The sequence below is a fragment of the Antedon mediterranea genome, chromosome 4 (genome assembly GCF_964355755.1).
Source record: "Antedon mediterranea chromosome 4, ecAntMedi1.1, whole genome shotgun sequence".
Classification (NCBI taxonomy): Eukaryota; Metazoa; Echinodermata; class Crinoidea; order Comatulida; family Antedonidae; genus Antedon; species Antedon mediterranea.
Genome location: NC_092673.1, coordinates 18293247 through 18318928, shown reverse-complemented (window position 1 = coordinate 18318928; position 25682 = coordinate 18293247). Strand labels below are relative to the sequence as shown.

The window sequence follows — 25682 nt, the reverse complement described above, 5'->3', positions numbered from 1 at the left end:
CTGGCTAAATAAAAAATTCTAGGTCTAGGCCCTTCTGAAGAAAGACCTGCCATTAAAACAATAGGATCAGGTGCCATTTTCGGCCACCTCGACTTGTATGGACTATACCATTATAAAAAGATGGGAAATAGGTTCAACTAGTATAGCCGAGTCGTCGTAAAACAAAAAACTAAAATACATAAATATGTCGTCAATGAATCCGTTACCATTTTGTTTCTGTATCTACAATCGTTTCATTTATTTACATTTAACATTAAATGTAAATGTAGGCTATCAGATGATCAGTAAAGCAAACATACATAATAATTACATCAATGAATCTGTTACCATTTTGTTTAACTATGGTATCTATATTCGTTTCATTTATTTACATTTAATATTAAATGTAAATGTATCAGGTAATCAGTAAAACAAATAAACATAATTACGTCAATGAATCTGTTACCATTATGATTTTGTTTCTGTATCTACATTCGTTTCATTTATTTACATTTAACATTTAATGTAAATGTATCAGGTGATCAGTAAAACAAACAAAAAACATATAATTATAAATTATGTCAATAAATCTTCAATTATGCTCGTCCGATTGTGATATTTAGTTTAGTTGTTTTGTAGTTTAACAATAACATGTTTTAATTCCGATTGTATTGTAATTTTTAATATGTTTTGATTTTGATTGTACTGTAGTATTTAGTTTAGATGTATTGAAGTTTAACATGTTTTAATTCCGATTGTATGTATGTATATACGGCATATGACCGGTTGGGCCGCCGACAAGTTGAGCCGCCGGTAATTTCTATGAAACGCCCAGTGCGTCTTTTACGACATTTCGCGTAGTGATAGAGTGGTGTCCTAGTACATAAGTTCATGGTCTTTAGGTTTATTGTGTCATGAAAATAAAGAATATATAATTACATTCTACAATTTTGTTGGTTTGAACCACCATAACAACACAGCAAAGGAAAGTAGTCATATTTAATAATTTAATTGTTTTTAATCTTTCAAGGTAAAAATGCAGTGTACTCCATAATATTTTTCTCGCGTGTAAGCCTACCACGTAAAATCACATTGTCTGTCAGGACTATAGAGTATTGATATTCGAATGAGGTTAAATAATTATTATTTTTTATTTACTATCTTTTAATATCATATTTTATTGAATTTTACAATCTTAATACACAAAATATTTTACTAAAAAACGGTGATTTTATGTAATTATTTTACCGAAAAATGGAGTAGGCCTAGTGCATACTTACTTACATCATTTTTGGCTAAAAACGATCATTTTGGGTGATGTTTTAGGCCTTACATTTTGGGATCTACAAGTCAGATTTTCATAATTATTTCTTTTATTATACGCTATAATATTTAATAATTTTAATATATACTAAAAACCATGATATATAAACTTTTGAATACCGTATACATCGTTATATCTATATCTATATAAATATAACTTCTATTAAATAGAAACAAGCACCGGCAAAAGTTAGCATTTGGCGTTTCATAGAAAATAACGTTTTTCTGGTGGCGCGCGGCTTAACTTGTCGGCGGCTCAACTTGGCCTAATCCGTATACTATACTATAGTGTTAGTTTAGTTTGTATATATAGGCCTAGTAAGTAAGTATAGGCGGCTAGGCCTAGTTATAATATTTTTTATTTAATAAAAAACGATATTTAAAAGCAATTTTAAACCCAGAATCCCCCTTTAAAATATCCTCATCCATCCATGTGTTTATGTTCGTCTTAGGACCAATCACAATGCAGTTGATGTCTGTTCTCTAACGACAAGTTGTGGCGACTCCCTCAGCAGGCCTGTCTCTATTCTACTCTAGGCCCACTAGTATAGGCCTAGCTAAGGGCTAAAAGCCTTTGATAACTAGAGGTAGGGCCTGCCCCAGCTAGTTAGAACTAGCCTAGCTAGGCCTATAGGCCTATCTAGGCTGATATAATATAGTACTAAGTAGGTAGGCCTAGGATGAAACAAAAACTTACTTCTTGTGTTTGACATTCTTCGACATGTTGTGAGAGTGGTTTGTTGGGTGAATAAACTTTTATTTTTTATAGAGGGCGCAACCACCATTTGTCTACGAAGAACTTTATTACTCTCTGGATTGGTGGAATGGATATTTTGTATAATATACAATGAATAGCAAAGCACGTACATTTTGATACAGTATAATGATCACCTCGATGTTAAAATCTCCCCCTTCCAAACAAACACACAATCCTTACAAACACAAAAAAGCTTTTCATTCATTAGTATTTATTAAAAAAATATGAATATAAACATTAAAACACAGCAGCATAAATACTCAATTGAGTTTTAATTTACAAAATTGAATTAAAAGTGAAAAATATCAAAATATAAAACATTTCATTTTTAACAAACAGGTATTAGAAAATTCATTCATATAAAAAATATAATTCAGTTCTGTACAAACAAATTTATTTATTCAATTCATTATATTTAAACATCATTCTGTACTTCCGTTTACCTGGTCTCATTTGAATAATATGCACATGTTAGTTATTTATAATTAATGTAAATTTGTTTAAAATTACAAAAACAAAACAGAACAAACACATATGTGTTTGTCATGTTTTGTTTTTTGCAAACTTAGAAAAGAAAGAACAAAATATTAATGTGAATTGACTTATTATATTTATTGTTAGGCCTATTAAGTACAGTAGGCCACACTTTAACCAAAATGCAGCATGAAGAATGACAACATTGATATCGCAAAATATGAATTAAAAATGGTGACAGTTAACACAGACTGACAATTGCACATCATTAATAGTTATCATTAACAATTTGGTAATTTTTTGTAAAAATCTCTGTACTATAAATACAGTGATTCCTACAGCTTTTAGATTTATCCACAACAAATTGTGTTGTTAAAATCCCTGTACCATAAATACAGTGATTCCTACAGCTTATAGATTTATCCACAACAAATTGTGTTGTTAAAATCCCTGTACTATAAATACAGGGATTCCTACACCTTTTAGATTTATCCACAACAAATTGTGTTGTTAAAATCCCTGTACTATAAATACAGTGATTCCTACAGCTTTTAGATTTATCCACAACAAATTGTGTTGTTAAAATCCCTGTACTATAAATACAGTGATTCCTACAGCTTTTAGATTTATCCACAACAAATTGTGTTGTTAAAATTCCTGTACTATAAATACAGGGATTCCTACAGCTTTTAGATTTATCCACAACAAATTGTGTTGTTAAAATCCCTGTACTATCAATACAGGGATTCCTACAGCTTTTAGATTTATCCACAACAAATTGTGTTGTTGAATGGAACACATTATTGTCTTGGTTACGATACACTTAGGTTGTCATGGGTCCAATTATTACATGATTTCTTGATTTAAAATACAATTTTTGTCATTTATCGTAAAAATCCAAAAAGTCCATTTTCAAATAGGAAGACCAACAATTTTTTTCCATTACAAAAACAAACAAAAATACCAAATAGTTATTCATTTCTATAAAAAAAATGGATATCATAATAATTATGATAACAATTATGATACTTTCTCTGGCTTGACAGTTAAATTATTGTTTTTGGTATATTTTTTTCCTCCGGCCAAGCACCTTCCCCACCCTAAAAACCATATTACGGGAACAATTTTTTGGGTCGCAAAGGTGTCCCCTTAATAGGGGTTCTGTAATAATACAGTTGAAATTATTCAAAATTCAATTTAACAGGGCTATCTCAAAAAGGCCACAAAGACATTGTTGCAAAGTGGTTTTTGCCAGGTTTGTTGCCTTCCATACCTATGATCGTCAGATGCTATCTGTTTTACAATAATGAGTCTAGTCTAGTGGGTACTGTATATACTGCAACATCTACCATTTCTATGAATAGAACTTGTAAGTTGTAGGCTGTTAAGGAGTCCACGTTCATCAAACCGTTTTGCAAAGTCTGCAATCAACTGTAAAAAGTCATTGTTCAACTAAAACAGTTGAAGAGTAATTAAAATATTATGTAATAAATTCAGTAGTATATTTATAATAACTATAGAAATAACAATTTATTATCAAATTGACAAATTAAATTACCACCATGTAACATTTTAAAACAAAAATGAAAGATATGAATAGTTTACATTACAATTACCTTGGGAATGGTTCAGTAAGAACATTAAACGTGTTCAGCATGTTTCCTGCCATTCCTCCAACACAATCTGCAAACGTTTGTATTTTGTCTGGATCATCTGTTAATCTTCCATTCATCTCCAGATGGAGAACTGCATTCCATACATTGGAGAAGTTATATCTTCTTAACTCGTAGAAAGAAGTAACATTACGTAATGCATCTTGGTCAACTTGTTTCAGGGCCTTAAACAGTCGCTTTCTGTAAGGTGACAACTTGGTTTTACCAGTATGTTTATTCTCAACCTTGTTGTCTGTTATATACTTTGATACAAGATCTTTGGCTTGTGCTATTTCAGATGTTTTCGTGACCTCTAACAGCAAATTAACATTGGTTGGTGAGATTAAACCTTTGTCTTCAAGTTCATTGAGCAAGTCATTTGCATTAAAATCTTGATTAGTAATTTCACCAACATCCAACTTATTAAATAGTAGGAACCTTATCCAACAGCATTTTTCCCCTCCAAAGCATTTACCAAGATTAGCTTTTAGAATTCGGAAATTGTCATAAGTTTTAGAATCTGCAAATAAAATTACTGGTCATTATTTTGAAAATGATTATTATTTTTACTGATTCCAATCAAAATGAGTTTGAGTAAAAATAATATATACATTTGTTTTTGTTGTTTTTCTCCCCTCTACTGTAAAATTACAATGTAAATTCTTCATAATTTTGAATGATTTACAAAGTATTTGTAGAATTATATTATGATGACCTTTTTAACTGTCTATGCCTTGTACCTTATAACATATAACTATTGCTTATCTTTCGGGAGGTATTTTCAAATAAATAAATTATATTCCTTGCATTTAACACAGTCTTACATTTTATAGAGAACTACTATGATTCTAAAGGAGCATTATCATCATTTTCACAAATATTATCATTACAGTATTAAAACTTGTTAATCAACAATAACCATAATATTATCTACATTATTTGTATAATAGTAACTTACTTGGATGCCATAGGTTACCCAATGATGCTCCTTCATTTATGTCCTTACTAATGCCTATAAATAATCAAAATGAGATTTTAAATCTTATTTATTGGTAGCACTAAAGGTACATTTTTGTAGTATAGAATGCCAGTTTTCTGTTCTGTGGAATGGAACATTATAACAACGTATAGATTAGTACAATAGAATAAATAATAACATACCCAAGGTTTGTTTTGATGTTGTATTAACAACACCTGTAACAAATAAAATAATTTTTTCAATAAAAAACAAACACAGATTATTTGTATATATGCAACCAAAGACACTATTACTGTGTTTTATGAACACATCGCGTTTGTTTTTTTACCAAAGCATTTCAAATACTTACAATTCACAAGTACTGGATCAATATCATTTGACTTCTGTGACAGTAACACTCTTGCCTTTAATAATGAATTACCTCTTATTAAAAGAAATGTCTTTGTTGGTCTTGTATGCCATAGGTAATTAGCGGGGACAATCTACAAAAAAAGTCATTTGATGCGCAGAGTTGTAGTTTGTTGATTAAGTTACTCAGCTGCCTATTCTAGGGTCCTAGATTTAATATAATTATATTCTTCACCATTTCAACCTACCATAGTGATGCTGTATAATATCTATAATTTGTATAATAATGTATATAGTATTACATTATTACATTTTTATTCAACACATGTTTTTACCTGTGGTTTTTTAGAGGTCTCTTGAATTTTCCATTTCTTGTCTAATACTTCAACAGTAATTTTCATGTCATTATACATAGAGAGTATTTCTACAGGTGATCTTAACATCTGCTCACCACTTCGCATGTGTTCTTGTTCTATTGCCTGAAATATATATTTAATACTGTACAAACAACACATTGAATATGTTATTTTTATTGGTACATTGTTTCTTGATAATTATTCGAAGGAAGAGCAGGCTAGACAATGCAATCATGTTTACATCTTGACAGTGTAGTTAATTATTACATAAAATGATAATAATTTTAACTGTAGGTGCCTGTGAACACCCAGGTCTGGAGTTAGGTGTATCTCAATGCATTTTTTTTCTTGCACTTTTCATATTTAAAATAAATAAAATGACAATTTAATTTAATTAATTCAATGTTTTCTCTAGCTACAGAATTATTGATAAAATACAATCTATCCTTTCTAGAATAAATTGTGACAAAGCAACTACTGTATTTAATAGTTAATGTCAATATTTTAAACAGTAAAACAAGATATATACCTTATTCAAATGCAGTTTAACAAATAGTAATTACCTGATTATCTGACGGCTTACAAAGTATTGTTTCAAGTTGATATTCAACACCAAGCATCTTTCCAAAAACTAATAATGACATTTTTTTCATACCACGAAATAATTTTCCTAGACCCCTTAGTGTATACCAAGTGAAATGATTTAACGTTATACAACATAGACCTTTGCTTAAAGTAAAATGAACATCCTTTTCATCACTTTTCAATGCTATTTGTTTCCAATCATCTTGAATGCGATCTTTAACAAGTAGAGTGAATTCCCAATTCTCTTCATTTACAGCATCGTGTGGAAATGACAGTAAACAGGGCTTGTTGAAGATGGTGCCTTCTGGTCCACATTTAACAATAGGTGATATAATGGTTTCACGAGGATGAAGTACAGGCATGTCTGTTTCCTCAAAACAATGTTCTAGCGTTACTTTAACTTTCTTCCCTTCAATTGCTTCAGAATGTATCTCCAACTTTATGTCTGCCTCCTTAAGATGAAGCATTCCACCAGTAGAATCCACAATTACTTCCATAATTTGATCTGCAGAATAGAAATTAAGATATTACTTTAATGGTATTTGATAAATAGTCATTGCCACAATTGTCTTCATTACACAATGCAAATTGTTTTATTTCACCTTGATGTATCATACACATGTGTTTATTTTTACCATGCAGAAATTATTTATATATTATAGTTATAATTATAGAAAAGTTACATAACAAAAAAAGCTTTTCATTGTTTTTTTTTTCATTGTGGCCAGTTTCTGTTGTGGATCAACATTACACTAGCTTATTCATAATTATATGAACAGTATATACAATACTCATTCTATTGTAGATATTTACACTGTGTTTTTAAATTATGTTTAGACTTTTTACGTCTAGATATGATGAACGTTAAATATTTATTTCGTAAGATTGATAAATTAATTAAATAGAACTAATGACTCTCAACATGACTAAATTACTTTTCATTGTATTTATATGCAATTATATTTATATTCAGTCTAATAGGACATTTTAGTAAAAAATAACCGAAAATTCCATTTCTGACCCATAACCCAGGGCATGTATGTATCTCCGTAACTACTGGTCGTAGACACTTGAATTTGGTTTTAAATTGTTCGAAATATATATTTTATTTGTTACACATTTTTAAAAATGTTACAAAAGGTCAAGGTCAAGGGTTATATGAACAAATAAAAAAAGGTACTTGTATCTCGGCAACCACTGGTCGCAGCAAGTCAATTTTGGTCTCAAAATGTTCAGAAGGCATGCATTTATATTCCATCTAATGGAGCATTTTAGTCAAAAATGATCAGAAATGCCATTTCTGACCTTTGACCCACATACCAGGGCATCTTCATATCTCTGTAAGTACTGGTCGTAGAAACTTAAATTGTTCGAAATATACATATTTACATTCATTGTAATAGAAAATGTAGTTAAAAGATGAACAGAAATACTATTACTAATGCTTCAAACAAAAAACATATCTACACAACTTATCCGTAGACAGTAATGTTATGCAATAACTGATACTTTAAATTGTTTTAATTTCAAGTACTAGTTATTGCTGTCCCCGAGGACATTTTGATAGAAACGTTAAGCTCAACAGTTCTTTTCAGAATGCTAGAAGTAACTTGCCATATGTATCCGATTAAACGCCCCAGCCATTTATTGTTCAAAAGGGTTTTTAGGGGGAAAGGAGGCATCTTTATTTGGGGTATAATATGGTAACATGTATAATCAAATAAATACCACCTAGATGTAAAAAAATACAGCACAATTAATATCAAAAAGTGATAAAATTATGTCAAAATGCTTGGTAAATTGTAGATTATGGTAGTTAATGAAATGTGTTGACGTGATACAATTATTGTGTAAATGCATGTGGCGGGGCGTTTGTTCCACATGGTGTTCTATTGAAGGAATGGTGGCGTTTATTTGAGGCATTTGACACCATGTCTTAATTATTCCTGTCCCGGAATCGAGCTAATATGGTATACAATTGAAAGCAAACACGGGAACATTTTAGCAGGGACGCTGTACAGACCTCCGGATAGCAGAGTGGATTTCTTCGAAAAGCTCCAGGAATGTGTCGATCAAGTGTTAGTGGACGCCTATTTGTACAGTTTAATAATTATTGCAGGTGACCTTAACATTAATTTTAAATCTACTGCCACAATTTTAACGGAACAACGAAATATGCAAAACACAATAGACGTCTTAAATCTAAGGCAATGTGTTAACTTTTACACGCATTACAATAAGAATTCGGCTAATAAAATTATCGATCATGTTTACTCTAGTAGTACTGATATGGTAGCTGATATTCAACATCATCCAGGTGTTGACAGTGATCATGAAGGAGTTTCCTTCAAACTTTGTATCTTAAAGGAGTACATTTCAAGACCAGCGGGTATTTTTTATGATTTTTCTAAAATTTCCCCAACGTTTAATTGAAAAATTCGCAAATATTAACTGGAACTGTGATTCCACTGACGTGAATGAGTTATGGTTAAACTTTAAATGTAAATTTATTGCAGCTATTAATGATGTTGTGCCCCTAAGGTCGGCCAAAAGGTGCCCTAAAAAACCTCAAGGGAGATTTTTAGTTTAATTAGAAAAATAAAAAGATTTTATAAAGCAGCCATTAGGTCTGTAAATAACGACAAGTGGGATAGATACAAACGTATTCGTAATGACTTGAAATCTAAAATTAAAAAATCATATAAAAGTTATCTAAAGAACTTTTTTTAAAAAAATGACCATTGTAAACAGTTCCGGCACTGATACCTTTGTCATCGAGAGTAATCGTGTCAACAACCCAAAGATCATTGCTGAGGCCTTCAATAAAAGATTTTCAGCTAATTTTACTCATGACGACCCTGACCACCTTTTAAATAATAATTCTTGTATTTCGCATGCTGGCTACGCCAATTTCACTGATATCCAATCCACTGGTGCTGAGATATTATCTGTTATTAACAAACTAAAAACAGGTAAATCTCCTGGACCTGATGGAATAACCACAACTATGATTAAAATTGTTGCTATCTACATAATTGAACCATTATGTAAAATATTTAATCTATCTCTCAGCACTGGTGTGTTTTCCCATTGAAATGAAGGCAGCCAACCCTTTGCAAAAAAACCGTATACGAACGTATACGATTTACATACGTTTCGTATATGTTTCGTATAGGAAGTCCACTTCGTATACGAAACGTATACGTCAATTCGGAAGTTCCTGCCCGCATAATAAACATATACGAACCGTATACGATCATTTATAAACAATTTCCTAATTATACGCTCCATATACGATCCGTATATGATCCGTATACGACGACGCGTGTATACAAACTGCATCGTATTACCAAGCGAAAAGGGACTGTCCCTCTTTTTACAAGACGACGATAGCATACGTTTACGATCGCAGGAGCATCTTGACTTCAATAATTAATGTACAATTTGGTTTTTTTTCAGTCGGTATATGTACATTAAATTCCCTATGATGATTTAGTTCATAGTTTTCGCGAATGAAAATTTGGTGCTGTATTTTACTAGACGTTGTTTTTCTAGCATGATATGATACGGCCTTATCATGTTTTCTGTCTGATGACCAAAGTTAAGCAACTTTGGACCTGGTTGGAGCTTGGATGAGAGACCGTCTGGTAGCTGGGGTCCCATCAAGCATTTAAAATCAGAACTGCTGGCAGCCCTTGCATCTAGTATCTGCCCCAGACATATTGGCATGCTATTCCTCTGGTCAAGGTGAAAACGGACTTAATCTACATCATTACCATAATTAATATTATACATAACACCTGAAAAAATTTGAAATCAGCAATGCTGACTCTTATGGCAGCCGCTGCATCTAGTATCTGCCTCATATGTATTGGTTTATGCCTTTCCTCTGGTCAAGGTGAAAACAGACTTAATCTACATCATTACCATAATTAATATAACATACCTAGATTTGGTCTTGATGTCTCAACATCGCCTATAACAAATAAAATATGTAATCATTATTTCAAAAAATTTCAAGTCGGCCCTAAACCGTCTCGGCCAAAGTCAAGTCGGCCCCACGTCAAGTCGGCCTCAAGTCAACTCGGCCTCAAGTCAACTCGGCCTCACGTCAACTCGGCCAAAAACTAATCTGTCAACTCGGCCACAATAAAGTATGGAACGCAAAAAGTGCTTAATATTATTATGATTCTTACTATCACGCTTTTAAAAAAATGAATAAAAAAAATAATATAATTAAATAATATCATATAAAAAAATGAACTCATTGCCGATATGAATATAAGTACCCGCGTGTTACAAAAACATGTGCAGGTACCGCATTTTAGTAAATCGAAGACGGAGGCCTACGTTCCACCATTTGGCCATAGAAAAAATGATCGTACATATCGTTTTTGTCCATGATTTGCGTTTAAAAAAAAGGGGAATCCCCCGGTCAGTGAAAACACGTAGCAGTTGTAGATATCGAAAAAGCTGCCAAAGGCGCAGGGAGGCGCAGCTACGAATTGTTTTCAATTGTGCAATTTGAAATTTTATTAAACGTAAATAAAGGAAAGTTGGTGAAATCATTTCTATTTTTTTTGCTAAATATTAATATTCATTAAAAGTCAGAATTATTAATAGTTAAAAAATTGTGAAGAAATATTATTTTATCAATCCCAATCTTCATTTGCACCTTTTGCGTTCCATACTTTAACGGGGCCGAGTTGACCGATTATTTTTTGGCCGAGTTGACTTGAGGCCGAGTTGACTTGAGGCCGAGTTGACTTGAGGGCGAGTTGACTTGAGGCCGAGTTGACTTGAGGCCGAGTTGACTTGAGGCCGAGTTGACTTGAGGCCGAGTTGACTTGAGGCCGAGTTGACTTGAGGCCGAGTTGACTTGAGGCCGAGTTGACTTGAGGCCGAGTTGACTTGGGGCCAACTTGACTTTGGCCGAGACGGTTTAGGGCCGACTTGGATCGAAATCATACCAATCAATGTAATCCAGTCAATCTAGTGATAGTTAGAGATAAACCCACCACAAATTGCAATAGTAACGAAACATTGATTTTTTTATTCCAAATTTAGTTTAGAATGACATATTAAAAGTCTCCGAAAATTGAAGAATTGGAAGACATTATTTTTTACGTAATCTCAACAACTATAGGATAGTGATTTTATTCCGTAAATATTTTTGGGGTAGGGGGTAACATTTATGCCCATAACTTGTGGTTTTATAATCCAATCTCAATTATATAAATATAAATGTGTAGAATATATATTTCTGTCTATTATGCAATTACAAAAAAAAAATAATAATAATAGGCCTACAACACTAATATTTAGAGGTCAAAAAGTTATTGACAAATAAACAAAACTCATTTTTTCCTTTAAAAAATGATTAACTGCAATGTCATATGTCATAATGCATTGCGGATAAATTTAATAAAAATTGTGTTTTTTCTGTACAATAGGAAACATGATGTTAACTAGACTAAACTAAATTATGTTTCTATATTATATCTATATTTTGGAAGTATTTGGTGCAAATAATGTTTTTCCTGTACCTACTGTATCGTCTTGAAATAGGAAAAATGATGCTAGCTAGAAGAACAATTCAATTAGCGGTATGTACTATTGCGTCTTGATAATTTGGAATCAACTTATGATTTACTAAATAGATTTTTGATGATATTAGTATCAACATGTATTAACTTATATATTGTTTAATCCTTCAAATAGAAACATATATATGTCATCAGTATCACTTTCTTATTCGGGTATTAGTTCAGTGCAATGCCATTGCATTCACCACATTTATTTCTAGTTACCCCTGAATACTTCAAGGAGATACTCAGGTGCTGGCTTTAAGTCTGTGTGTAGAGGAACCATGTTTCCATCATCTGATCTTCCATCCCCAGTCCTCGGTACACATACCAACCCCACTCCATTGCTAAAAGATAACTTGAACTTGAACATGATGTTAAGTACCTTGGTTGGGATACGCTTATGAAGTTGGCGATATGCAAGTTTGTACTTATAGAAATATATATAATACAAAGGCATTCCACGTTGTCCATGTCATCTATTGTACAGACACACTAAAGCATTTTCTCTAGCAACCACAATGTCATCCTTTGTAGCTTGTTTGCATCTGAAAACTACAGCATGTCAAGAAATAAGTGCAATGACAAGCTTTTTTTTAGAGCCACTTGTTTTCCAATTCCGAAAACTCTGGATGTAATATTGTGTCACCAGTATCGCATGAGCAAACAGAAGGTTATCACAGACGTCTCTCAAAAGTACTGGTTGTATTGAACCAGTTCCAGTCTAAAGAATATTACAAGATGTTTTCCTGTTTGCTGATTTAATGGTTTTTTGTACTATCTGAAAGAACATCTGCATCAGCAGCTGCATTCACTCATTGCCATGTTGTTCAAATACTAGTTACGAAGATTTATAAATTGTTGTTTGTTACAGAAAGTGATCCTTTTTCGTGGAACATGTCACTGGTAAAATGTACAGGGACACTACCACCTGACCCACCTTACCATGTGCGCCGTCTTTAGTGGACGAGCCGCTTTCATAACCATCAAAGACTATGATGGCAGAGCAATATCTTTTGCAGATCTCTACACTATTCCATGGAATGCTGTGCAGTAGAGCACTACCATCTAGAATGTAGGCCTACTGGACATCATTCAGTGAGATGGATGTGTTAGACTATTCAGAAGGAAGTTGTTCCTCTGGAACTGTAGGATCGATGCACACATATTTGCCTGTATGTACATATGACTTTGTTGTCATATACATTGCAAGACTTTCTGGCCTAACATCCATCCAAAATATCCAATGCTTAATAACACATTGCCAATATTCCGAGTCACCTGCGGTAACTCTTGTGTCAATGGTATGAAGTCTCCGAGTCGTAACCAAATTGATTTTTCAATTGTCATTGTATCCCTGACGTGTGGCCATAAGGTATTATGTTGCGCCCTGATACTATTGCAAGGCATTACATTCATTTCAGCGCAGATTTGGTCTGGATGTACTCATTCCTCTACCTCTGGTCAAACCTCTGGTTTTCTTCGATGCTTCTCATAGAAACCTTTTCAATCACCAGGTCCGTTGACAATCCAGCCCAGACAGTCCGAACGTCATACAACATGGAGGTCATTGTCAAACTGCTGTTGAACATCTTTGTATTTCTACTACTGGTTAAAAAATCGTTAAAATATTATACTTATACATCCCAATATAAATTCTGTAACCATGCCAACAAAAAAATGCTATCTGGAAAAATGGAATGTAGATCATCCAGAAGCAACAGGAACGGAGATGTCACTCATGCTACATCTTGAACTGGTCATGTGTATCGCGTTGGACTGAAATGTTCACCCCAAGGTATCCCTGTGTGTATACCATTGTTGTTTACAGCGAAAACAACATTTTTAGCCAAAATTGACATATTATGTTGTGTTTTTCAGCAAAAATGACATTCTAAATAAAATGTAATGACAATAAGTTTGATATCACTGAATAGAAAATTTAATAAGCTTTCGGACAACCATTAATCCATCTGCACTTTTTGTTCCACCCAGTCGCCTTAAGACCTCTGGTGATCGAGCTTTCGCAGTTGCAGCTCCTAAACTGTGGAAAAATCTTCCTGATCCTATTAAAAATCCATCCTCTATCATTGTTTTCAAAACACTCTTAAAACCCCATCTTTTTTCTTTGTAATTTCTTTCTGTTTTTCTCTCAGCGCTTTGGGACAATCTTTTGATTGTATAAAAGCGCTATATAAATCGAACAACATTAAGATTATAAATCACACTTGTATATAATGTATTTCAAATGGTTAAATATATGTAATAAATGGTGAATATTAATTTTGACTTAAAATGACCTTCATTGACCTCTGACCCCTTTATCCAATGCTTGGATTTTCGATGACTTTTAGTATGTCGTTCTACACTTTATATGGAATTAAAAAATACTTGCTTTGTTACTATTGCAATTTGTGGTGGGTATATCATTAGACTGACTGGACTAATGTAACCAAAGTGTATCCTTGTTTCATTTTATTTCATTGTAATTGTTTTATTATCTGCTTTTGTTTTTTGCTTCTGTAATTGTTTTATTATTTGATTTGATATCTGCTTTTTACATTTATTATTGTTGGTGTTTTCCTTTGAGCATGGTCTTACTGAAAAACAACTTTTAGTTGAGTTAAGTATCCGTGATTAAATAAAGCTTATTATTATTATTATTATTATTGTAGTGCTAGATAAAAAAAACAAGCCAATATCTACATTGTTTCCACCCCTACTCTAAAAATGGTACAGTAGTTATAGTCATGGATGGTTAATGTCTGATTACCACTATTTGAATACTGCATTTTATTTATTACAATCATCATTCTAAATTTAGACTTGTTGCATTTTAAATACTTACAATACACTTCTACTGGATCAATATCATTTGACTCTTGTGACAGTAATAATGTTGCCTTTAGGACTTTTGCTGATGAATTACCTCTTTCTAAAAGAAATGTCTTCAAAGGTGTTTCACGCCATAGGTATTCAGCAGCGACAGTCTAGAAAAAAAAGAAGCCATACTCAGATAAAAAGTTACAGCAGCTCCAATGGTTTGTTAAAATAAACTGTTTATAATAAAATACTGTTTAAACCAGTGGTGTTGGCAAAAACCATAAAAAAGGTCAACATTCAAGATGCTACAGTAGTTGACTCAAGGTCATGTCAAAAAACCATTATTTTGCAGTATATTTTTTTATACTGGTTACGCTTTCAATCAACTCTCTCAATATTGGTCACCAACTGGCCCAATTTATAGTTTTCTAAATGTAATGTCTGAAAGTTTTATTTTTGGAGAAAAACAAATTTGTCAAATGATGTTGTTTAATAGATAAAAAAATTAATCCGACTTTTGGTAAGGTGTCACAAAATCTTACGTTTCAATATTAGTTATAAGATAAGGATGATGGATGCTTTTTTATAGTTAATTTTTACCATTACAGAATTAATTTTTCTAAATTAATTTTACTGTGGAATACAGGGAATAATTTCGCCAGTGTAGCATAGCAAAAAGCTATACAAAACAACCTTATTGCTACACATTTCTAAAATTGTGTAGCAAAAAATACAATACAAAACTATGTTTCTCAACTAAAAAATCAGTTTGATTAGCAATAATTGCTAAACAAAATTTTAAAATACATTTTTCCCTGGAATATGTCTAAATGAGAAATCTAAAAATGAGAAAATACCGGTAATCTGGTCCTACACAATGGTGTTTTATAAAGAGGAAGCTTCAGCCTGCACTGAATTGCTGCTAGACTGGTGGATGATTATTAACCCTTCAAACTATGATTTGATGACCTAGCCTTAGGTCAAAGGTTAAGGTAACAATAAAAAAAGAAAAACCTAATATATTTCATTGTCTACAGGTCACAGTTTCCATCAGAACCTTGTCGAACTTGAAATGTCATGTCACAAACATTTTTTTTTTAATTAACATAAAATAATATTTTTAAAATGACCAAAAAAGGGGATTTGAACTTAGGAATATTATTATATCATGTTTATATATTTAGGGAGGATATACGTACCGCCACTGGACGTACAGTATAATAAAAGATAGTTATACGTACAGTCGCTGAACGTATAACGTGTATTTTTTTATACGTACTGCAGTTGGCCCCCGCTGGACAAACAACGTGTATACACTGTTGAATGTGCAAGAATAAAATACAAAATACAATACAAATATACCCATTACACCAAACTCATGTGTTTACAATTAAGTGTAAATCACATTCAGTACTAAAACATATAAAAATATTGTGATACTGTACCTATAATTTGTATAATCATAGAGATATTATAGTGAACATATCTCTATGGTATAATAATGGTATTACATTTACTTGTTTTGCTTTCTGAATTTTCCATTCCTGTTCTGATACTGCTACAGCAATGTTCATGTCTTTATACAAAGCAAATATATGTACAGGTGCTATTAAATGCTGCTCACCCAATTCTCTGTGCTCTTCTTCTATCATCTGAAACACATATTTATATTTAATATACTATTTGTGTACACATTTCTTTATTTTATAAGGGAAGAGTAAGTTATACAATGCAATAATAACCTATGTTTCTTTCTTTTGTAAATGATCAGGAATCAATTCAATTAAATCATCAATCAATTTAAAGACAATAAAAAAACTGATACAAAGAAATGTCTATTTATCTGGGCTAACCACCACTGGGTGAAGAGGAGTAATAATTATATATCTGGACCATGAAAACTAATAAAAACCATTGATATTCTGAAAATATAGACAGTTATTCAGCTAAATTTGGTATGAATTTCACTATCAAAAAGTATTTTATATTAGTAAAGTACAAATAACAGCTCAAAAGCAGCCAAAAAAATAGTATATCCTAACGTTTTTTTATATAAAGCTTGGTTCTCACTCGGACACTATGGCATAAATGCAACCAGAGTAACTTGACTAAGGATCCTTCATCCTAACTGTTGCTTGTAATTGGTCAACTCACTTGCATTGTGTGTACCCTCTGTCCAAGTGGGAATCAAGCTTAATGTAGGGGATAATTTTTACAAAATGTTATCTTATCTCACAAGATGAAATCCAAGGTCAAAGTTAATGAATTTACAGATCATCACAAGCAGATCATTCCATAGTTGTGTGAAAATAAAGAATGATATTTTAAATAATTAAAACAACATTCCAAAGATATCAATATCATCTGAAAATCAGTCCAAATGTTATCAAGATATGCTACTTTAAATTATTTGCATGAAAAAAATATGTTGTGCAACAAGCAAATCATCGGTCAAATAATGCTAAACTAAAAATGTCTTTTTGACAATCATTTTTGGTACTTTTATAGGTAATAACTTAATTGATTTAATTCAATTTTTAGTTCATATCACAAGAAACAAACAATAATACAAATACTAATACAAATAAATAGTTGCATAAAGAGATTTAGTATTGTTGATTAGTATTGTTATCTACCAAATACAAGATTCTCAGTAATCTATTTTAATCAACTGAATCAGATTATCACAATACAATTTTTAAACATAACAAATTATAGTAATTACCTTTACATCTGACGGCTTACAAAGTCTTATTTGAAGTTGATATTCATTTGCAAGCATCTTTCCAAAAACTACTAACATCAGTTTTTTTGTCGTACTAGCTCTAAAGAAATTTCTTAGACGACCTAGTAAAGTGTACCCACTGAAATAATTAAACATTATACAATCAACGACCTTTATGTCCTTTTCATCACTTTTCAATGCTCTTTGTTTCCTTTTATCTTTAACACGATTTTCAATGTTAAAGGCCCCAAAAAAAAAAATGTATTGTGCGTTTTGTTAAATACCCAAAAATTGATGGGTAGGTAGGTAGTGGTAGTATAGGTATGTAGAAAAAAGTTTTTCTGACAAAAAATGTGTTATGGCAAAAAAGATAAATATTTTGGCACTTATGGTTTCATACGTATACTACTTGAGCTTGAAACCAAGAATTCTTGGTGCATACGATTATCCAGTTGATTGGTTACAGCTGCATGCGATTGGCTACTTACTTGAAAATATGCATTTTTGGAAATTTCAAAGATTGAACAACTAAGATGATGCGCATGTGCTATGTTATGTTTTGATGATGTGGAGACACACACGCGTATGTACATTTGATTTTAGTGTACACGCGAAGTGATGATGTGATGATGTAAGTTTCTGTGAATGCTAGATATGGAAATGGTTTTATACGCCTAGTCTGGTAAACAGTGTACTGTAATGGGATTTTCCCCAAAAACAGGAAAACTGGATCTTATTGTTATCATTAATTCCCACCCAGATCCAACCTGCCCAGCGTAGTAATGACGGTGGTATGTATAGCAAGGCCCATATTGGCATTTTAGTTGCCAGTTTGCTCATACAAGTACAACCGCTAGGCCTACAGTAGTCTTGTTATTGTAACAAACAACACAAACACTGGGCAACACTCTTATAATACATGTCACAATTTACATTTCAACAATTGTTGTTTCAGTTTCAACTAAAAGTCTTACTCGTCTCGATCGTAAGTACTCTTTTTTAAACCAAAATGACATCCATTTAATCATTCATATTTACATACAGCCCGCCCCATATAGCCAAATATAGGTATGTTAACCTACGTCATTTTTATCTGATGTTTGCGGTCTGCAAATCAATTTCTATAAGCGTCTTACAAACATGGAAAAGCCTCGAAATAACTAGACTTGGGGCAAAACTAGATCTGGCTCTGTCCTTCAAATTTGTTCAATTGCTTGTAAATCCTTCCTGTCCAAGGCTTGTACCAAATTTTTCCTGTCAAAATGCAAGAAATAATGCATCATTATCTGTGTATTTATGAAAATGACCATTGATAAAAAGAATATTCATGATTTTCATAATCTTTGAACAAAGTTAATAAGTTGCTTTTAAAAATGGGTTTTCTTTTTCATAATAAATTTGTAATTATGGCTCAAAAATTTGCATTCAAAAGATAGCAATTAAAAAAACTAATGTCTGTATTGTTACAATAATCTCAGAATAGTAAAAGAAATTAGGATATTAATAATAATTAAACTACACAAAAGTCACACTTATGTATTTTATACTTACATTATGTAAAAAACTATCCATTCAGACAGGAACATAATCATAAAAGTAATTAAATTTGTATGATGTTGTTACTGTATTTCAAGATTGTAAATTAAACTAAACTTTGGACTCTCAAGCCTATTGGTTTTATTTGTTTTTTTATTTCAACTTTATTTATAGAAGATAAAACTTCCAGCTGGAAAAATTAATGGCAGTTGATATTCAGGGGCTCTCATACATTGTGATTGCTAAAACCTACATTATTATTAAATATCACCTGGTTGGAAAAACTGGCTATGGTGTTTTAATCATAATTAAACTATTTTATCCATAATAGTTGTTTGACAGATTACCAGCTTGCAGTTACGATTATTAACCATGTGACTAAATTAACAGGACCAATTTTCAGCAACCTGTTAAATTGCAGCCTAAAAACTAAAAATAACGGTTAATGCTGTGTAACTTTGACCTGCAATGCAAAATAACAGTTGCTGACCCATCTGACGATGACGACCCACTGATTTAAACGGTTATTTATAAAGATTTAGCAGAAATAAAGTCGATATAAAACTTATACTGTAAAACCTCCAAATTTCAAAAAGAAGAATCTAATTATAATAAGTCTGTTTATATGATCCATTAAGTTGTCAGTGGCCCTGTTTCTGCTGCCACTCCCAAATATACCGTATAACTATACCGTATATATACCGTATATGAAATTCGTACACCGTTTCCGCTGCACATACTTCGTGGGTGGGCTGTAAAAAAAGTTGGCTTTCATTACCCAAAATGCATTTTGTGAGACGGAAGTATGGATTGACCTAGAGTCTCGTGTAGTGAGGTTACATGACAAAAACAAAACAATGATGGTTTCTCAAAACGTCTTAGCATTGCTTTCTATTTTAAATCTAATGATCAGAAGTGGCAACGAATTTACATCGCACAAACAATCTAGAAATGTAGAATGGGCATTGACTACATTCATGTAAAGAAGACGACGGCGTTTGCCGATAACTTTGGTGTTATTAAGTCTACCACAAATTCTGCTTTTATTTTGTTTGAGATACTTTTGTAAATCTCGGTATCTCTTCTGTTGCCATGTAGTCTCCCCCCAACCTTCGCTTCTCCCCACAATTGAATTGCAAAAATAGTTATTTCTTCAGTCCACAGTGATATTTTGATCTGTTGCTTGCTTATTATACACGTGTGTGTCAATGCAGCAGAAAAACCAAACAAACGCGTCACGCTCTGTTAGTTTTTGACCTCGTGTCATGGGCCGGGTCACATATACGGTATATTTTGAGTGCAGCAGAAACGGGGTACGAAATATACGGTATATTTTGGAATATACCGTATAATATAATATCCACAAACGATGGGGATATTTATGCGGTATATATACCGCATATATATACGGTATATTTTTTATGAGACCCATTTCTGCTGCCAAAAAATATACCGTATATAAAATATACCGTATATATACGGTATATTTTTGGCAGCAGAAACGGGGCCAGTGATACCAGTCTTGTAGTCTGGGAACCAGTCAATAATTATACCCTAGTGGAGGTCAGTTGTCAAGTTATACTATTAAACACATCTGATTTAGCACCTTTATTAATGACAGGTGTATGTACTGATAGGTGGAATGCCCCACCTCTTTTCTGGTTATTAACTGACCAATCACATTTCATTGTACTGTACATATATTATAATACAAGTTCTGAATAAACTGTAGTTCAAGTTCTCATGTAACACTGTTGAGTTTGTTGAAGTATAGGCTCTCATCTAATTATAATAAGTCTGTTTATATGATCCATTAAGTTGTCAGTGATACCAGTCTTGTAGTCTTGGAACCAGTCAATAATTATACCCTAGTGGAGGTCAGTTGTCAAGTTATACTAAACACATCTGATTTAGCACCTTTATTAATGACAGGTGTATAAGTACCTGATGTACTGATAGGTGGAATGCCCCACCTCTTTTCTGGTTATTAACTGACCAATCACATTTCATTGTACTGTACATATATAATATAATACAAGTTCTGAATAAACTGTTAGTTCAAGTTCTCATGTAACACTGTTGAGTTATATCTTATTTTTATCCGTTGTTGTTTGCTTCCAAGTCGAGATTATGGCTACTCATAATCTAACAGGTTATGGGCCCAGAAGAATATTATTCAACGGCGATGAGTCCCAGTATGAACTCTGGGAAGTTAAGTTCTTAGGATATATGCGTCTACAGAAGTTGCATGGTGTAATAAATCCAGGAGACGAATATCCTCCTGATGCAAACAAGAATGCAAATGCTTTTGCGGAGCTTGTTCAATGTCTAGATGACAGGTCGCTATCACTGATTATTCGTGATGCTAAAGATGATGGGCGTAAAGCGCTAACAATCCTTCGTGAACATTACCTAGCAGGGCCGTAGCCAGGATCTGTCAAGGGGGGGTTCGCACATTAAGTATTTGGGTTACCCCCACCCCCATCCCCCTGGGGTGGGCCTGAGGCGAAGCAAATTTTGTTAAATGACACCCCTAGATGGCCGGAAAAGACACTCTCATGCAGCATGCTACCAATGAGCAAAACGATCGTACTTGGACTCGTGGACTATTTAAACGATAACATTTGTTGCCGTATGTTAGATGCGCGTGCTCTGTGCGGAACCGCCAATTGTTTGATCATTTACTCGATATTTTGTTTTGCGTTCAAGTTCAATGCGAACGTACGTCTAGGAAAAGCCCCGAAAAAAGCACACTGGGTGAAGGCAAATGCAATTCTTATTATAGCTCTATCTATAATATTTATTTACAGCAATTTGTTGAGGAAATTAAATATGCCAATGTAAATAGGTGATATTGATACATTTGAGTACGTATCGGCTGGTGGTCTAGAAAAAAATAATCGGATGTCATAATGTGAACTACAGTACATGATACCATAGATATTATAGTGTAAAATATTAATATTCACTATAATCCTCTATGATACATTATACTTCATAGCCACACATAAATACTGATGTATGTCGGAAGGCTACTGTATATACTTTATGCATGCTGCCTGACTGCCAGTGATCTAAACAATTGGTACGCAGTTTTCTGGCGGTGTCCTTTGTACGAATCGTTCGTCCCCCAGCTCGCTGTGAGACGCGTCAATATCATGTTACATGCAGGGACCAAACATTTATTTTTCAGGTTAAAATCGGCAATTCATTTGCAACTCTTTACAGACTATATCGCTCGAAGTACGCTCATACAGGGAAGAAGGTACTGTATGAGTTATTCCGAACGAGTTAACAAATTTTTTAATTTACGAACAACTTTTTGTACTGTGGGGCACGTATTTGGACGATTTTCGCAGATTGGGGTGAGGTATTGGGCATGTCGGGGATGGGGGTTCGCAGTCGGTTAAGGGGGGTTCGCTGTAAAGGGGGGTTCGCCCGAACCATAAAAACCCCCCCTGGCTACGGGCCTGCCTGGGTAGAGGAAAACCGAGAGTAATAACAATGTACTTATAATTATGTTCTTTGAAGATGAAAGCAGAAACGATTGGAGTGTCGTTAAAAACAGCAGGGGAAGTTGTCAGTGATTCACTGCTAATGTCAATGGTACTGAAAGGACTACCAGAAGAGTATAATACGCTAAACACAGAAAAATCAGCCAACATTATCAGAATTTAAGACCTCTCTCAAAAATTATGAAGAGAATTTAAAGGCCAGCAAAATGGTAAATACCAACGTTAACGACTCCGTCATGAAAACTTATCCAATTGAACAACTACAGTAATCTGCTACAAATGTAAAAAGCCTGGACATAAAGCAAAAGACTGTTACAAAAACAAACAAACTAACTCACAGCGATGGTGTAAGACATGTAAAATTATTCAAAGTGATGTTTTATTTGAGAGGCGTTTATTCAAATGAATACCATCCTAATAATTATTAATACATTATTTAATTTAATCATCTTTTGAAACTAACTGCCGTGACAGAGTGGGCCCAAGAAAGAAGACATTACGGCTTGCAACATGGGCAGACATCTTGGTCCTAATGGGACACAGGAAGATAGCCTACAGTTATTCCTGCAAGCTTACTCAATAAAACTCAGCTATCGGGATTTCACTCGAAAAATGTCTTATCATCAAATCTCCCTATGTAATTTTATAATACTATTCCCCACAATATATTCTGATTCTTTATGGCGTATATTTAATTTGATCTTTATTAATTTGCAGTATAATTCCTATTATTTAACTACTGTACCTTCACACACGCGTGGTATCTATATATAAATTATGGTTAATTCTGACATATTTTTCGTCTTCCAAAGGGACACTGTATTGATTGATGGAAAGTGCCTGTTTCCAGTCACCTTTAGGGTCAAATCTATTATTTTAACTGCTCCCTTGTGTTTAAAAAAGAGAAAATATTTGAAACTAAGGTTGTTGCAAGGTGAACTTATCTTAAACCCGGAAATTAGGGAAGAATTGAAATTGAAAGGAAAATCTAATGTTGAAATCATAAATGTTGTTAAAAAACTCTTTATATATCTTCCTAAGATATAAATATGGAACAATAGCGTTGGCGTGAACACTAATGTTATCAAATCTACGTTTCGCGGTACATCTCAGATAGATAAGGTAGGTATCCAAGGCGGAGATTTGTACCGAAGTTTTTGCATTGTGCTCGCCTATGTCAGAATTAACCATAATTTATATATAGATTGTATTCGATTCAATGTTTCTTTATTGCAATTCGAAGTTTGAAGTTTAACATTTCAATACATCACAAAAATAAAAAAGTCTTACGGTTACAGCAAATGACAAAAAGGAACATATGAACTACAAGAATAAAAATGTCTATAAATATGCTGTACTACCATCTAACTACATGGTACTACTATTAATTATGTATCTTTAACTGAACAAAAAGCTACAATATTAATTACAATGCATGTTATTTGTAAACTGAAAGAAAGTACATAAAAATAGTTAGGGAATTTTAGGTCAAAAAAATGCAAATCTGTGAAATAATTATTAACAAAGGTTTTTCAGTGGATTCATGTTCCAATGCATCCCAAGTCATCCCAAAAAATTCCTCCATGAATTTTGAGCTGGGGAAAGGGGGTAATTTTGAGGTCAAAGGTCATTTGGTTTCAAATTAGAGATACGCCTGTTATTGTTTTAATAACGTTGTAAATTTTAAATGTACCTCATTTTATTTAGTATCAAATGATATCTTATTAAATTATCTTTATTTTGATATATAGTTATGCAGGTATGTATTGGGTTATAGTATGAATTTTGGTCAATTAATACTAATTTATAAGCATTTTTTAAAACCTCCATTCGTATGGAGAGTGCCCTATAAGCTATATAAAATGTTATTATTGGTTATAACTAGATACAAAATTCATAATTTCATAGTTATATTTTGTGACAGACACATACATTGTGAGTATAGAAACACTAATTTTGTTTGTTTTTTGTTATAATTTATGCCAATTCAAATAAATTAAAATTTTATATTTTTATTTTTGTTGCTAAATAAAATTTAAAGGCACAATGAATAAATGTAAATAAAAACAAAAATACTAATACTAATACTGAATTCAGATTTAGCTATACTGTATGGCCACACGTAGAATATCTGACAGTAGCTATAATACAGCACCTACGTACAGTACTATTCTTGAAAAATAAAGATTTTACATTACATCTAGTAATTATGTGTTGATTAATAATGAAAAAGGCTGTACATCGATTTTTGTTGTACAGTACCATGGATGAATTTTTCCTCAACGGTTGTACGTTTACGTTATGTATACATACATACATTAAGCGGGTGAGGTGAGCTGAAAATTGAAATTGTTGAATAAAAATGTACAAACCAACCCCAAAAATACTTTACAGATTGACTGCACTAGGCTGCACCCTGCGGTAGGTCCGTAGAGGACCTGTTCCGAGGATGAATAGCACAGTAATATAATATAGAATACATACAAATGTTACATTCATCAGACTTCAATGATTATTGTAAACTAACTATTGCTTTAAAATAAGAAAATTTCAATTAAGCTATATATTGTCAAGCAGGGATGTCACCAGCTTTTTGGAGTGCCGGTCGGCAAATTTCCCGGGGGCTGGGGGGGGGGGGGGGGGGGTATCTCCCCCCCGGGGGTTTGTCGTTATTTTAGCGAAACATAAAGAATTATGAAAATAAATAACAACAAATTGCGTCAGGTCTAGGCCTAACCTTGTACCACCGGGGAGTCGTCGTTATTATTCGCGAAAAAAAAAAAAAAACGCTTACGAAATGAATAGCAATAGATCGCGTCAGGCTTAGGCCTAGCCTTGTAGACACTACGACCACTAGGCCTAGCCAAGGCTTAGATAGATGCCCCAAAATCTGAATTCCACAAAAACAGGCGCTTCCTTATTTAGGCCTAATCCCTAATCAAATACTGTAGATAGATTATTAGCCTAGACCTTACTACTTGTTGCTCGATATAATGTTCGTGTTACAGTTCTTTTGCGCGAGAGTTTTTTAGCGTATTCGCGAAT

General features: G+C 32.9%; 2 protein-coding genes across 2 annotated transcripts; both read right to left on the bottom strand.

Annotated features, from left to right (window-relative positions):
- Positions 1-3953: 3953 nt before the first annotated feature.
- On the bottom strand, positions 3954-6104 carry LOC140047643 (uncharacterized). The gene is made up of 6 exons (XM_072092680.1): positions 5848-6104; positions 5514-5646; positions 5347-5379; positions 5144-5197; positions 4150-4705; positions 3954-3985 (listed from the first exon to the last, which is right to left on the bottom strand). The coding sequence occupies exons 1-6, from the start codon at positions 6025-6027 to the stop codon at positions 3982-3984; spliced, it is 960 nt and encodes a 319-aa protein (XP_071948781.1). The 5' UTR covers positions 6028-6104; the 3' UTR covers positions 3954-3981.
- Positions 6105-6413: 309 nt separating this feature from the next.
- On the bottom strand, positions 6414-18088 carry LOC140047642 (uncharacterized). The gene is made up of 5 exons (XM_072092679.1): positions 18075-18088; positions 17587-17725; positions 16379-16513; positions 14887-15028; positions 6414-6958 (listed from the first exon to the last, which is right to left on the bottom strand). Exons 1-5 carry the CDS (start codon positions 18086-18088, stop codon positions 6414-6416), a joined length of 975 nt encoding a protein of 324 aa, XP_071948780.1.
- Positions 18089-25682: the final 7594 nt, after the last annotated feature.